Source organism: Callionymus lyra, chromosome 16 (genome assembly GCF_982586985.1).
Source record: "Callionymus lyra chromosome 16, fCalLyr1.hap1.1, whole genome shotgun sequence".
Taxonomy (NCBI): Eukaryota; Metazoa; Chordata; class Actinopteri; order Syngnathiformes; family Callionymidae; genus Callionymus; species Callionymus lyra.
Window position 1 is genome coordinate 324,302 of NC_141833.1, and position 16,064 is coordinate 340,365.

At 38.0% G+C, this 16,064-nt stretch overlaps 1 protein-coding gene across 1 annotated transcript; it reads left to right on the forward strand.

The window, feature by feature from the left end:
- The first annotated feature begins 4,451 nt into the window (after positions 1–4,451).
- Positions 4,452–6,063, forward strand: klf17 (Kruppel like factor 17). The gene is made up of 3 exons (XM_087810838.1): positions 4,452–4,612; positions 4,697–5,489; positions 5,566–6,063. The coding sequence occupies exons 1-3, from the start codon at positions 4,550–4,552 to the stop codon at positions 5,739–5,741; spliced, it is 1,032 nt and encodes a 343-aa protein (XP_087666964.1). The 5' UTR covers positions 4,452–4,549; the 3' UTR covers positions 5,742–6,063.
- The last annotated feature ends 10,001 nt before the right edge of the window (positions 6,064–16,064 follow it).

Sequence of the window (16,064 nt, forward strand, 5' to 3'; positions counted from 1 at the left end):
TTGGCAGTCCTGCTGTTGTCCCCTTTACAATGAATGCTGCCCCTGAACTAGAACGATGCCCTATTCCACCTGAAGGCTAGAACTGAAACTAAAGACTCAAAGAAGTCAAACCAGTTCTGCCTAACTCAGCTGACTCAATGAATACTGGTGGATCAGGTTGGATTGTAGCTGCATGGCATTAGGTTGCTGTTATTGTTCAGCTTCAGCTTAATTTTCCAAGTCAATGTGGAGTATTGAAGTTAAAATACCCGGCATGAAGAGGCCAAAAACAAATATCTCATCCAGTATCATTTTCTAAAAATTGGTTTGTACTTTCTCTTACATTCATTATCTATTCTTACTGTATCATTCATTTGGTTTTAATAAAAGATCAAATTAACAAACTCACGAAACAGATTCTAACAAATTATTTTCATCTTCTTGAATCAAGAAGTTTCTAAATTGGTTTTGTGATCTACTTCATTTGTTTTAATAGTTTGCATATTTGTTTTGCACTTCTCAGGCATTGTACTCAATGAAACAAATCAAAAAACATTTGTTCTAATGAGCTGAATGATAGAAAACTGAACTGAAAGGTGAAATCCAAACATATCAGTAGAGATATCTTGAAAAACACCAGGCTTTTAAGAGAAACATGTGACATTTGTAACAAGAACAAAAATGTAAAGAACACAGGTTTCAGAAGAATGGCTTGACTAAGAATCATCATCATCATCAATAAAAACACAAGTCGGACCAGGCAAATATCTGCAAGCATCAGCCATATGATTGATTAATCAGTTAAATGAATGGATTGGTTTAAATTGGTTAAGTTGTTGACACTTCAACACAAAATGGTTTGTCATTGAAACTTCAAATCATATTATCGACTCAAAAACAATTCAAGGTATGTTGACTAGAAACACTGCTGTACCAATTACCAGAAACAATGTTATCATTTTGAAAGTGTGTTGAATTCCACTTGGTGCAACAACCCAAATGTAACTCCCTGCAACAACTTCTATCTGTGTATCATCCCCCATGACATTTTATTATTTGTGATCTGCATCGTAACCTGAATTAATTTCATTGACCGGCTCAGCAGTGCTAAGTATGATCTAATTAGGCTGACAATAAGCTGCCAAACACTTCATTAATGTGAATAAACCATTTAGTCCAGGAGAGCTATTGGCTTAATGACCCAGGTGTTAAACCTTTTAGCACGGCAGGTATTTAAACATCGACATTGGCCGATGATCTTTCTGTTTGATCAGACAAATGATGTCATTAACATTCGGGGTGAAGTTTGTTTTCTTCTCAGCAAGTCTACAAGATATCAACATGAGTTATGATATAAAGGCTTGTTAAACTAATTGTATTGACTTTTATAACATCAATCTTGTATGTTGATTTAAACCTGGTAAACAGGAGTGACGACTTGATATAAATGATAAAAACTTGGTTTTAAACCTAAAATGATAAAAATGGAAATACACTTTTTATATGATCCATAGCATTCTTCAAACTTTTGTAGAGTTATGATGATATGACTTTAACATACATTAGTTTGTTCAGAATTCCTTGACCAGTTCAAAATATACGCAAGTCAATTGTTTTTTCCACAGGCATGAGAGAATTTCTTTTAGGAGTTGCCACGGCATGTTTTACTCTTCAACAACATGTTGTCTTCCACATCTTTAACCGCTTCTAAGCCGTCAGAATTATTTCACTTGGTTATCCTTGTACTCGTTTTTTTAAATTCTGGATGAACTGATGGTGGTTCCAGGGTTTCTTGTTTATGCAAGTCCCAACATAATCTGATTGAATGCCTGGAAAGAGGGTTTCATATACTAGACCAACTTTTTAAAGTTGACAAAATTATTTTATTATTAATTATCAGTTTTTTAAGTTTAATTTCTGTGAACATGCAGATTTTTTGTATAAAATGTTTTATTTGTTTGTCTACACATAGATCAAATAAAGCGATTCTAATTAGGGGAAGATTCCATAATTATTTTTAATAACATTTTGTTTGCTTTTGTTTAAAACCATATAGTTCAAAAGTGAAGCTGTAAAAACCTCCTCTTCTATTAAGCATGGACAAATGGCAACAAAAAAAACTTCTATCCTTGCAGACTGTTTGGCTGAGCAGGCGTCAAACTCCAGCTTCAGGAAGAGCTGAATTAGTGATTGTGCCCCTTAGGCCTCTGTTATTGCCCTCGTGATTACTGTTGGCAGTTTGCTGCGGTTTCCTTTGCTGCACTTGGTCGTTTGATATCTTTTTGAAAGGTAACCAGTGTCCCCCTCCCCCTTCCCAAAATCATCTTGTTGCTTTTTCATGCCATGCAAGGCAGCATATTTATTCTAGATAACAGTTGGATTTCCCCTCATCACTTCAGAGGGTAATTACTGTTGATGTGAGTGTTTGTGTGTGTCCACATTCTTCTGATGGTTAAGAATAGAGCTTCTGGACACACACATACACACACACTGAGCAATGGATGGCAGTTAAAGGGGAAACTTTTGACATTCAAGGGTGAATGGGATAACATTTGGATTTAAAGAATTGGTTACTTACTCATGATTTTTGTTATCATTCAGTATTATCATCCAGTACACTGAATTATCTCACAAACCATAGCTTTAAACAAAATCTTACACACCCTAAACAGTCAAAATAAACCCAAATAACTATAGGCAAGGATGGAAACTCAATATATATAATGCCATATATTTGCTAGAAATAAATATATAGACGTTAGTGATTCGGGAAACACATTTGTATAGCTCAAAGAACATCTGTATAAGATTAAATAGTATAACAAGAGGATTGTAAATAATTGTGTGTCTGTTTGTTTGCAATACAACAAATTATGACTCATATTTAGCTTTTATTTATATCTTGATATTTGTGAACAAATTTCCATAAAAGCTAACCCTTTGTATTGAGCTGGTGGCCGAATGTTAAGTGGATGGAAACCACTTGAGCTGTTTCTGTCATTTTGAAGAGTCACAAAAGAAGTAACCTGAAGCCCTCAAGCAAGTCTTTATCTTGATCTCCTTATCCTCAGCTTGTTTCTAACGTGACTTACGTGACTTTGTTAAGGTGCTCATGAGTCAGTTTCATCTTCCATGAGTTGAATGTATGATTTTAAAATATACTTTATCTTCCAAAGTATTCAACTTTAAACTCTATATAATTTACATTAAAAGACGACTCGTTCTTTATTTCTTCAGTAAATGTTATAATATAATAAGAAAACAGTGTAAGTGAAGGAAGTTCTTCTCACTTCAAAATAAATGAGTATAAAAGCAGAATGTTGACCCACTCTCAGGACAGTAGTAGAGGATCGACGGTCGACTCATTACCAATTGATCATTTTAATTGAAACATACAAGAAGACATACAGTATATCACTGTTGTACAGGAACTATAGTTTAATTAATGCTGCTACTTGAGAAAAGGCTTTTATCACGTGTGTAAAATATCTTAAGCTAGTAGATTGTACTCATTTGAAAAATAAAGAGAAGTTTAAGTTGTTTAATTATATACTATGAGTATAATACAGAGTACTGAAAATATAATGATTAGTTGCAGTCTTTTTTATAGCGGTTCCAGGAGTATTTTCATCAGTAGTGAAATGTGTACATAGTACTTTCTTACAGTTCATGATGATCAAAATATGTATGAGAATGAATCATATCAACAATGTTGTATTGTAGTAGAGGCACTTATGAATAATTATGCTTTTCTGTTTTGTTGTTGAAGCACCAAGTTTTACTTATTGTTACTGGTCATTATTGAGAGTCATGCCAACAAAATGTGTACAGCCCTCCTGACTTGGAATATGAATTAAAGCAAATTCTCCTCAACGTGACTACGACGTTATTTTCTGGTTCAGGGTGCAGGCAATGAAGGGGTCATTAATAAAGAAGCCCCCAATCGATGAATCTCGATAGTGGGGTGACGATTCACACGTCCAGCGGTGGAGCGTGCGAATGGAAGCCAGTAGAGCGAAACTGTCAATTTCATTTAAATTGTAAGATACGACGAGATACACCATCAGTCATGAAATAAAACGAATTCTTGTCGACTTACATTATCATACATTTCTCCAAATTTAAAATAAATAAATATATAAAGATAATAAAACATAAATAAATAATAGTAAAAAAAACAACTATTTAGTAATAATGCAAGTTGAATATATATATATATATATAATCGAATTACCATGTACTGACGTAGCTCTGAAGTGTTTTTAAGATGTCGATCGTTTTTGTTACATATTATTAGATTTTGATAGATCAACTCTATCAAAATGGATTACTCTAATACAGCGGTGGTTACCTGAGTTTGTTAAGATCCACCTTGCGGGGGTAGGTGGATGTGTAGCTATGTGTGTCAAAAGGGGTGGGGGTGGCCACACCTCTGACATACTCCACTGGGCTATAAGACCCTGCTTCACGGTAGCTCCTCATATCCTCATCCAGAACCTTCTCCCACACCTGTATGGAAGCGGAGGACAGAGTTTCTGAGCGCTTTTCTTAATCCTCTGACGGAGACAACATGGCAGTTGTTGAACCTGTGATCCATATTAACCATTTGCAGACTTTTCCAGAACATCAATTTGTAAGTAGACACCAAGACTCTGTTTGTGTTGACTTGTTCTTGTCTCTGGTTCTTTACTGACTCCATATGTTCTCGTGCCTCCAGACCGTGGACGCGCGCAGCTGCGTAAAACCTCCCCGGATTCAGGAGTTTAACATCTCAGGCTCTCCTCCGATGCCCTCCAGGGACGAGGACGAGCTGGGAAAGTTCGTGGACATCGAGTTCATCTTGTCCAACACCATCCCTTCAGAAACCAGCAGCCAGGAGGCCACAGGTGACGTCTCTCCGTGCGCGTACTCGCTGCCGGAGTCCCCGCAGAGCTGCTCGGACCGCCTGTCCCCTCACCTGGCGCCCCACTATCACGTGCGTGGACTCATGGCGGAGCTCCTCCACCCGGACATCAGTTACACGGCGGAAAGCCAACCGGACAGACGGGAATACACTGAGCTGCGCGCGAACTGCCCACCTGGATACAAAATTAAAACCGAACCCACGGAACAGTCGTGCATGGTGGTGACCCCAAATGGCAGCTACGGGCACCCCACTGCGTTCCTGCAGCACCCCGCAGACTTCAGTCTGCAGCACATGCACCAGGGAGAGCAGTATCACCCGCAGAACCAGTACCAGTATCCGTCCCATTACGCGCAGCCGTGCTTCCCAGAGCAGTACAGAGAGATGCATCCTCATCCCCACCACCAGGGGGCGATGCTCACCCCTCCATCCTCGCCGTCGTTAATGGACTTCTACGCGCACGATGAAGTCGGGGCGATCAAGCAGAAGAGGGGGCGCAGGTCGTGGGCGAGGAAACGCACGGCGACGCACAACTGCGAGTTTCCGGGGTGCGGGAAAACCTACACGAAGAGTTCGCACCTGAAGGCGCACATGAGAACACACACAGGTAAGAGGGGTTTTCTGTCACTTGTGCATTCCACTATACAAACCTCGGTCACTAATTCTGATGTGTTGTTTCTCAGGTGAAAAGCCGTATCACTGTAACTGGGAAGGCTGCGGATGGAAGTTCGCAAGGTCCGACGAGCTCACACGTCACTTCCGGAAACACACCGGACACAGACCCTTCCAGTGTCACTTGTGCGAAAGAGCGTTTTCCCGCTCTGACCACCTGGCTCTTCACATGAAGAGGCACATGTAGAGCCATGTTCAAGCCATAATCCGTGTGTTCTTTTGTACATTTGTTTATAACGTTGTGCTAAATTATAGTTAGATATTTATTCTGTCACAGTAAGTTATTGACAGAACTGACCATGGGCTGGACCCAGAATAGTGTGGATGATGTTTACAAAACAGGTCAGGGATTGTATTTTTACTTTCTTTTATTTTCAGCACACATTCCTTATGTTTTTCTTTATTATTTTTATTTTTTATGAAGGAATGAAATGACTCTGAACTGTTACTCCCTTTTCAAAGAATGTTCTTTTTGTATGCTAATGAATAAAACAGCATTTTTAAATTTGTATTTCAGCTATTTTTCTTCATGGTTGCAAAACAAATGAAAGTAATTGAGACTCAAATGAATTAAAACACAAAAGCAGAATTTTACACATGTCTAGTTTATTCTATTAATATTGATGAAAATGAACTACAATATTTTTACCCTGTAGTACAGTGCTTTAACACAACATAGCAAAGCAAATAATTATTTAATAAATTATTCAAAACGTGTTTGTTTTTTTCAGGATTGATGAGGGTCAAGTTAAGTTATCTGCAACTTAGCATTGAAACTTAACAAGACCCGATAGAGAAAACGTTATTTACTTCACTTCCTTTAAAAAATAAAATAATTGTGAGACAGAATTGTAGGTCCGACTCAAACCCTTCAGTTCTTCCGATTTTGCTTGTTATTGTGGATAAACAAACATCTATTCATTTTTCATATATTTAGAAAATATTTATTTTTGTTTGGACCCCTAAAGTTATATTTAATATATTTCAAAAATAAATAGTTTGTAGCAGAATGTCAATGTCTCAGCTTGAAGTATTTCCTAATTCAAACCCTTAAAAGTGTCAATGCACAAGATTCTGACATATAAACAAATATGGACTTGTTTCTTTTTTTCGGGAAAATTCTTTAAATACAAGATGGACATTATTTCCCGAAAGAGATCTCAAGAGGGATTAATAATCTATCTATCTATTACAGACGATCACCATGGAGGTATTTAAATGTTTTTAAGTGCGTCGTTTTGGACGAAAATTAAGACGATGTAACCTGAGTTGCTATTAAAATGGACAAACATTTTGGTAGCAGTTATAGAACTGTAAAAAGGAACAGATTATTCTGAAAATAATCCAAACCCATTGTCGTCATGAGGCGGAGTATAGAAAATGAAAAATTTACTTAAAATCTTACAAAACAATGAACCGCTCACATACATGTTGTGGTTTATGTTGATTTGATTCAATTAACTCCAAGTTAATAATTTGCCTTCTTGTTATACAGTTGCAATACATGCCATTTACACATTGCCAAGGGTTCAATTTGTCCCGAACACGTGCAACATAACCTTGGTTTTAAATAATGAAAAAAAATCATCTCAGCAACAGGCAGTTGTTTTCTCTGTGTTCCTGTTATTATTTGAAGAAAGGAAAATACTGCTTTGTGTAGTCAAAAGCATAAAATATACATTAATAATAAGACAATGTAACTATTATTTTGTTGAGTACACTTCATCTCATATATATCATTCAATGCAAATACATTTTCTGAGGACTTGTGTTGTTTAGCAATTTAAATTTATTTGAGATTCCTATTCCCATTGGGTAGAATCTACTGTCCAAAAATTGATTAAACTCTCTTTTCCTCAGAGGTCGTACAATTTACTTCCTGTGACCACAAAAATGTTAAGCCACCTCCCAAGAGTTATTCAGAACAGACCGTTATTAGAATACTTGTTTTCTTCTTTTGGATTTTAAGGATATTAATGTGTCTGTCTGAGAGTAAAATCATGTCTTCTCCTTCTTGCATCTTCTGAACATATTCCTTCTTTTTTATGTCAAAGTGTCCTTTTTCCTGATGAGAAATGCTGCACCTCGGTTGCTTATGAACACAAAAGGGTTCGAGGTCTACCGAGTATTCTTGCTCACCCTGGAACACAGGCAGGCAACTCTGGGTCAACCAAATTGACCACCATCCTTGAGTAAAAAAGGTCCTTGAATGCTGCTCTCTACTGATCAATGATTTAATCTGCCACACAGAAAATATCCCAAATATATCCTCATTCCCACCATTTCCTGTCCAGGCCTGACTAATTGTCAGCTTTTAGAATATAAATTTTGATTAAAACGAAAACAAACAAAAACAGGATTAAAATAAAAATACTAAAAGGACTAAAGATGTGTGAGAGCACAACACCCACGTATTGTATTTCCCTACAAGCTTGTCTGGGCCACCAGTGTATGCTTCTCTCTGCAGGTAGTGAGCTGAGGCTGGGCGAGTTGCTGGTCCCGGGTGAGATCCCCCTTGGTATATCGTTCTCTCGACTGTCACTTGGAATGCTCATTATTTCAATGCTCTTTTCGATCCTCTCATTATTGGTCAATACATCTCTGTTGTTGGTTCTTATATGACTTTACCCTCTAGTGTGGACATTTCTGTTGTCTGACTTTGATGATGCAGTGTTGAACTTTGATGAGCCTCATGACATCACAGTCAATATCTTGCAATAAACAGATCCATTCAATTTTGAATTCGGGGAAAAGTCATCCACACAGTTCATGATGGAAGCACATTTTACAAACTATTTTGAACCTTTAAACCTCTACAGTAATGAGGAACATGCAGGAACATGTATTTTGGCCAAGTTCCTGCAAACCCCGACTAAGCCTTGCTGGACTAAAGTGACCTTTTTATGACACACATTTTATTTTAAAGGCTTACTTCATCAGTCAGTACATCATTTGCTTTCGTAATATAAATAGTGAACTTGGAATACACCATTTTGGGCCCTGGCTTTGTGGCAGCTGCCCCCTATCCTAGTAAGACACCACCAGTTGAAAATTAGTGCTAATTTATCCAGTTTCAACCAAGGACAACTGCTATGACACTTTACAGAAACCTTCAATGTATATACAGTATGAAGGTAGATTGTGTTGCATAATGCTAGAGCTTGTACCATGTGAAGTGTTCACCGCAGAGGTCACTGAAAATGTTTTCTTTTTGAGTGTGCTATGTTGTTAAATTTAATATATATATTTTTATTTTGTTAATGGATGGACGTTGGACCATTTTATATTAATTGGAAAATAAAAGTGTGTGTATAACAAAAAAACCGAGTTATTAATGATGGGTTGTCGTCATTTTGAAAGGCCACTAGATGACACTCTTTAGTGAAAATGATTCCAGGTATAATTAATTTAGCCGATCAGAGCCAACGATTATAAAGCAGAGAGTGCCATCTAGTGGCCTATCAAAATTATGACACTGTTGAAGCTGATTCACGAGGCCTTATCAGCCCATCACTACTTAATACTAACAAAATAAATATTGATCTGAGGCTGGTGAACACAGAGGTCAACCTAGTGGCAGAATCTCAAATGATGCCAATAAAGTGCTGGTGAAGTGAAGTTTTTTTTCTTTGGCTGGGAGTTTGAATCATTTTTTGTTTGAAATAAATATCTAATACAGTTTTGCATCGTTTGTATGCAAATAAATGTAGGTGACTTTTTCAGCTGCCCTATGTGTTCTGACGGAATATGACAAGGGGATATGAAGAGAAGCAGAAATGGTCCAATAGGTCTTCAAACTAGTTTTGTAATTGACATAAATGATGGTTAAGGAATATGCAACGTTTGAAGTTTAGGGTGGTTTCTGCGATAAGATTTGTTTTTTTTCTAGGCTCTCACACAATTGATATAATTTACATGTAGAGGACTATTAAATCTATGCTGATCAAGAATGCATGACATTCTTTTGGACATAATGGTCATTGAACTGAACTGAAAGAGAAGCAAAACTTTGAAGCTCTCCAATATTGTTGTGTACACATTGAACTAAATGTGAAATATGAATACACAGTACATATTAAAATAAATCGAAATAGAGAACTTTTACTTCATTGATCTAAAATATAAATGTATTTTATTATCAATCTCTTACAAAGCCTTTGATAATTCTCAGGCTACCAAGTTAAAATCATGAAAACAGATTTTTACCCATTTAATTCCATAGAATTACAGAATTACAGTTTAAAAAAACGTTAGGCTTTCTTTAGGATGTAGGTGTTCTCAACTCCCATTGCAGTTCCAGAGAGATGGCTTTCACTAAAGTTGTTTAATGTTGTTTATTTCCAAATAATAATACTTCTATACACTACAAGTTTATCTGTTTGATGGAAAAAATGGTAATTCTTATGTTTATCATATAATCATTTTTAATTGCGTCACTTTTGGTCTTTCTTTTATCATTGCCTTTGTGGGAAACTGGGAAGGAAATGTTCATGTCTGTGTTTGTTACTTTAAAACAAAGGCTTACGAACCTGGGATGAGGAATAAAACGGCATTAGATAGATAGATAGATACTTTATTCATCTCCTTAGAGAAATTCACGGTTCAGCAGCTCCAGAATATGTTACAAAGAGATAGAACACAGAGGCATGCAAGTTATGTACAGTCTAAAATATACTGAAACATATGTATAAAAAGGAAAAAAATATATAATAAAATAAAATAAAATAAATATTTAAAAAATATATAAAAAACGTTAAAAAGAATGGGATGAGTCCGTGTCATGTATGATGCAGGTTGAAGAGTCTGATGGCATGGGGGAGGAATGATCTCCTCAGTCTTTCAGTGGAGCATGACATTGACAGCAGTCTGTCACTGAAGCTGCTCCTCTGTCGGTCTATGGTGCTGTGAAGAGGATGGTGTGGATTGTCTATGATGGACAGGAGCCTGTTGAGGGTACGTCGCTCAGCTATGGATGTCAGACTGTCCAGTTCCGTGCCTACAACAGAGCCTACCTTCCTTTTTAATTTGTCCAGGCGTGAAGCATCCTTCTTCTTTAGACTGCCCCCCCAGCACACCACTGAGTACAGGAGGGCACTCGCTACCACAGACTGGTAGAAGGTCTGTAGCAGCTTCCTGCAGACGTTGAAGGATGCCAGCCTTCGAAGGAAGTACAAACGACTCTGTCCTTTCTTGCACAGAGCGTCTGTGTTGGTGGTCCGGTCCAGCCTGTCATCCAGCTGTATTCCCAGGTATTTGTAGGTGGATCTCCAGAAATCCACAACCATCTCCCTGGTCTTGGTGGTGTTTAGGAGCAGATGATTGTTGTCACACCATTTGACAAAGTCCTGGATGAGCTCCCTGTACTCATCCTCCTTTCCGCTCTTGATACAGCCAACAATGGCTGTGTCGTCCGCAAATCTCTGCACATGGCAGAGCTCTGAGTTGTGCTGAAAGTCGGACGTGTACAGGGAAAACAAGACAGGAGAGAGCACAGTTTCCTGTGGCGCCCCCGTGTTGCTGACCACCGTGTCAGACCTGCATTCCCCCAATCTCACATACTGGGGTCGGCCGGTCAGGTAGTCGCTTATCCAGGCAACTAGGTGTGAACCCACTCCCATCCCCGACAGTTTGTCCCTCAGGAGCAGAGGCCGGATGGTGTTGAAGGTGCTGGAGAAGTCCAAAAATGTAATTCTCACAGCACCGTTGCCTCTGTCCAGGTGAGAGAGAGATCGGTGTAGCAGGAAGATGATGGCATCTTCCACTCCCACCTTTTCCCGGTAAGCAAACTGTAGGGGGTCAAGGGCGTGGCAGGTCTGTGGCCTGAGGTGATGAAGCACCAGTCGTTCCATGGTCTTCATCACGTGCGACGTCAGGGCCACAGGTCTGAAGTCGTTCATCTCTCCAGGATGGGGTTTCTTTGGGACTGGGATGATGCACGGTGTCTTCCACTGCTGGGGAACCTTCCCCAGTCCCAGGCTCAGGTTGAAGATGTGCTGAAGGGGGTGACCCAGTTCCCGCGCGCAGGCCTTCAGTAGTCGAGGCGACACTCCATCTGGACCTGCAGCTTTGTTAGGGCGCAGCCTCCTCAGCTCTCCATGAACCTGAGCTGCTGTGATCGTGGGTGGTGTGGTGGGGGATTGGGAGTTGTCCTCATCTGTGTTTGTGGAGGCATTACAGCTTTTTCATCTAGAGAAACATCGGACAGAGTGTTACTGGTATTTTATTATTGTCCCTGCTTCAAAGAATAAATTATTCTGACTTTAAACTAAATCTGGAGTCTGCACAGCAGCGCACACAACTTCACACAGTGTCACTAGTAAGACACCATAAGCCTTCAAATCTTGTTTTTTAAAATACCGTAATAATTATTAGACTGTGGAAAACTCACTGTGACAACTGAAGTAGTCTGTATGTTGAAGTAGACATGGTCATTTCAACCTAGACACATGTAATTATTTATCTTCAAAGTAATTGAATAAATTCTGGTCTAGTATTATAAAGTTTACTACTCCTAGTAGTCTAACATGACTAACTACTGTATGTATGGTAATCTAAGGTTATTGCATGTGCAGAATAAGAATATAGTAGTATACAGTAATTTACTACTTGAGGTAGTCTAACGTGACTGACTATGTACGGTAATCTAAAGTAATTGATTGCAAAATAAGAACATAGAACTGGTAAAATCCTCGAAGATAAACAAAATGGAAATTAAAAATAGCAATGGTGCACCTGTAGAGGGGGGTGATTAATTAATTGAATTATATAAACCATTAAATATGTTGAAAATAATAAGAACGGATATGGAATTACTAGGAAACTAGACAAAAGTCAATGTGATGAACTCAGTAAACAGATAATTGAAAAGACTAAAGGAGATTTTAAAAAAATGTCACAATGTTTTTTGGTGTAAAGATGCAAATAAGGGGAAGGAAGGGTGAATAAAGGAATAAGTGAAAACAAGAGAAAGGAAGGAAAGAAAAAGGAATATAACGGCAAATCCAGCCACTGCATTCAGAGGCAGGTGGAAGAACAGAAAATAAGGTGGTGTGTCCAACAGACATCCTGAGCACACCACCATTTGGATCCGTTCATCCTCCTTACTATCAGAGTTTATATCCAAACCCTGAGACATCAATCATGACGGCCAGATCAAAGATCAAATCTGAATCTAACTCAATAGAACTTGATGACCATAGTCGCCCCAAAACTGTTAAAAGAAAGATTCTGTCAAACTGAGCTTGAGAAACCTGGGTGTTGTACTTGACAAAGACATTTCTCTAGTACAACACTGCAAAAAATTTGACCAAAAACTGTTTTCTTCAACTGAGGGAAATCTCTGAACTCAGGAAAATGGTTTCACAACACGATTGGGACAAATCCATGCGTTTTTGTCTTCTCGTTTGGACAATTGTAACAGTTCATTTTCATATATAAACACAAAGGAACTGTCTCGCCTGCAGTTAATGAAAAACTCTGCAGTGAGAATTCTTACCTGCTCTATTAGGAGAACTCACATTTCCCGATCCTTATAACTCTGCATTGGCTGCCAGCTTTAGGATCATTTTTTAAATTCTAGTCAGGCTCCTCCTTACATCAGTGATCCGATCCAGCCTTACAATCCAGCTCGGGCTCTTAGGTCTGTGGATCAGAATCTGCTGATGGTTCCAATTATAGAAGTTGCTGGACCAGGTCCAGATGGACAAAACGCAATCTGGGTGCACACACCGACAGTGGACTCGAACTTTGTGACATAAATACAGTGAATCCATACACTCAGCAGCTGAAACATGGATTTATTTATTGGTGGGACATCCAGGCCTGCAAATCCTTCTATGCTGGTCTAAGAAATATCTGAATTGCAAACTTATTTTAATTCTAATATTTGTAAATGTATTATATTTTCGGTGAATAGCTACTTAATAATAATTTAAAATAGTCTATCCACCTTTTTTCATAGCTTACCCCTGGTCGCGCCGCTTCCAAATATAAATATCCATATAACAGCATTCATCCGATCAGAGTTCAGCCAGTCAGCCAGAGGCCTTCAGAGTCAGTTCTGCGGGTCCTGAACCATAACATTAGACTTAAACGCTTTAACCAATCGGAAAGGTCTTGTCCAACACTTTTAGTCCATGAACTACTTGAGCAAATGCAACTTTCCTAAATAATGTTGCGCTTTTATGAGGTAATAAGTGATGCTTTTGTGTGTGTCACAGGTATAGCTGCAATGTAAAGATACTTATGCATTTAAGGCATTTATTCTGGCCATGCGAGTTATCTGTCTGTTATGAACAGCTCTGAATTCCTGCACAACAGTTTCTTTAAATGCTCAATACGTAACTCTGGATGGATGATTGACCCCACACGGTTCTCATTCCGGGGAGTCAAACAGCCTGGTCCAGTCTGCATTATTGTGTGTCGATCAGTCATGTAAATCGATGCAGGAAGCGTCTATAGACCCATAATCGGAGTGATATTTTAAGTAGAACTTTATTGATTGATGATAAGTTATACGAAGTAATACGATGATGTTGTGCTTATTTGATAATGCTCTAATGACCTATAACAGTACACGGTCGAATCTACATACATGGTGTACAAATAACCTAAAAGTAGTTATATAGAGTTGGATTCATTTAAATGAGTGCCGCCACTGAAGGCCTATGTGTGAAATGCACTGCCCACTACAGTATTTTTCAGAGGTTGCAATGATCTTTAAAATAAATCATTTGTAGAAGTGACAGGTTTACGTGTGGGACCTCAAGGACCAATGTAACATTATTTAATCATAACAAGAAAAGGAGGACATGAACAGGGACACGTCTTTCCCAGTGTTTGTAACAAGATGACCACGCCTACAACAAACAGAAAGCATAATAATATAAGAAAATAAAGAAAAGTTGTATTTGGGTTATGTATATTTTGCTTTGTTTTTTTGTGATTAGTAAATATTGATGAAGACGAAACAAATGATGCTAATGGTTATTTAATGATCACAATACAATACAGTGAACAGGTTACAGCAGACCACTGGTAACTTCATTATTATTTTGTAAACATTGATATTGTCGAACAAATAATATATAAACCAGAATAGACTCCAAGTGGTCATTTCAATGAATTGATTTATTCATATTCATTTGTATGTGGTTATTTTTATTGTAACTCATAGATTTTCGATCTGAATTTTATATGAATTTGATGTTTTGCAATTGAGTTATTGAAACAAATTCACACTCCATTTCACACTCATGTGTACAAGTATATAATTTTGTGAAAACTATCATGTAACAGACAATTTACATTTTGAATATTATTTATGGAGAGGATGTAGTCGAGTATATATGGCTAAAGTCAGCATAACTAAAAAATATATTTTCTCAGCAGTTGTGGCACATTCACCTACCTTTTTGAGTTGACCAACTTCTCAAATTAATATTATAATATTAGTGACCTCAATAATATTAACACGTTTTCCGGTATCTAAAGTTCCTGCATTGGTACAAATGCATAAACGTCAGAGGAATATGCTGAATTTAGAATAAATTGAGACAAAATCCATTGTGAGTAAAAGTTAACAAAATGACCACACGCACAATTTGTGTATCTGTTTTGATTCACAACAAATAAGCCCTCTCCTGGTGTGGTTTGAACAATTATCATCAGGTGGCCAATGGTGGCCACAGAAAAAATAATTACTCAGGCAAGTTTCTCTGTGTCATGTTATTCTGATCAGATGGAGAAGTGCCCTTAGTCACATGGCATCTATGCCAGTAAGTCTGACTGTTGGACAATAAACTGAAACTAATACTAAACTAAACTATTAATAGGATTGCTCAAAGAAGACTTGAGGCATACATGTATCTTTTCTTGTTCCTCTTTATTGAGTAGCTATTACATGACTCCTTGTTGGCAAACCTCAAACAAAAAATTGTTTTTCCAATGAGACACAGAAAATACAGCAATTATTCATAAAAAATAAAAATAAGAAAAAGGACAAAAATAAATAAAAATATGACACAATCTAAGTATAAAGATAAAGATAAAGAACTTAGATCAAAGACAAAGATTAGCATAGAATAGAATTTCAAGATACTTTCGCTCCACGCCTGCCCTCAAACTAACAAAAATCGAATAGCCCGAGGAATGAATGAGTCCCTGAGTCTATTAGTGTTGCATCTGGGAAGGAGGATTCATGCACTCCATCTGCTTCTCTGCTTACTGATGACAGTGTTCAGAGGATGACTGTCATCATCCATGATGGACAGTAGTTTGTCCAAAGATCTCATCTCTGCAACTGTCACCAGTGAGTCCAGCTTCATGCCAACCACAGAGCCAGCCCTCCTGATCAACCTGTCCAACCTGTTGACACTCCTCTTAGACACATTCCCACCCCAACACACCACAGCATAGAACAGGACACTGGCCACTACAGACTGGTAGAAGATGCAGAGGAGCTTCTTGCAGATGTTAAATGATCGAAGCCTCCTCAGAAAGTACAGTCTAC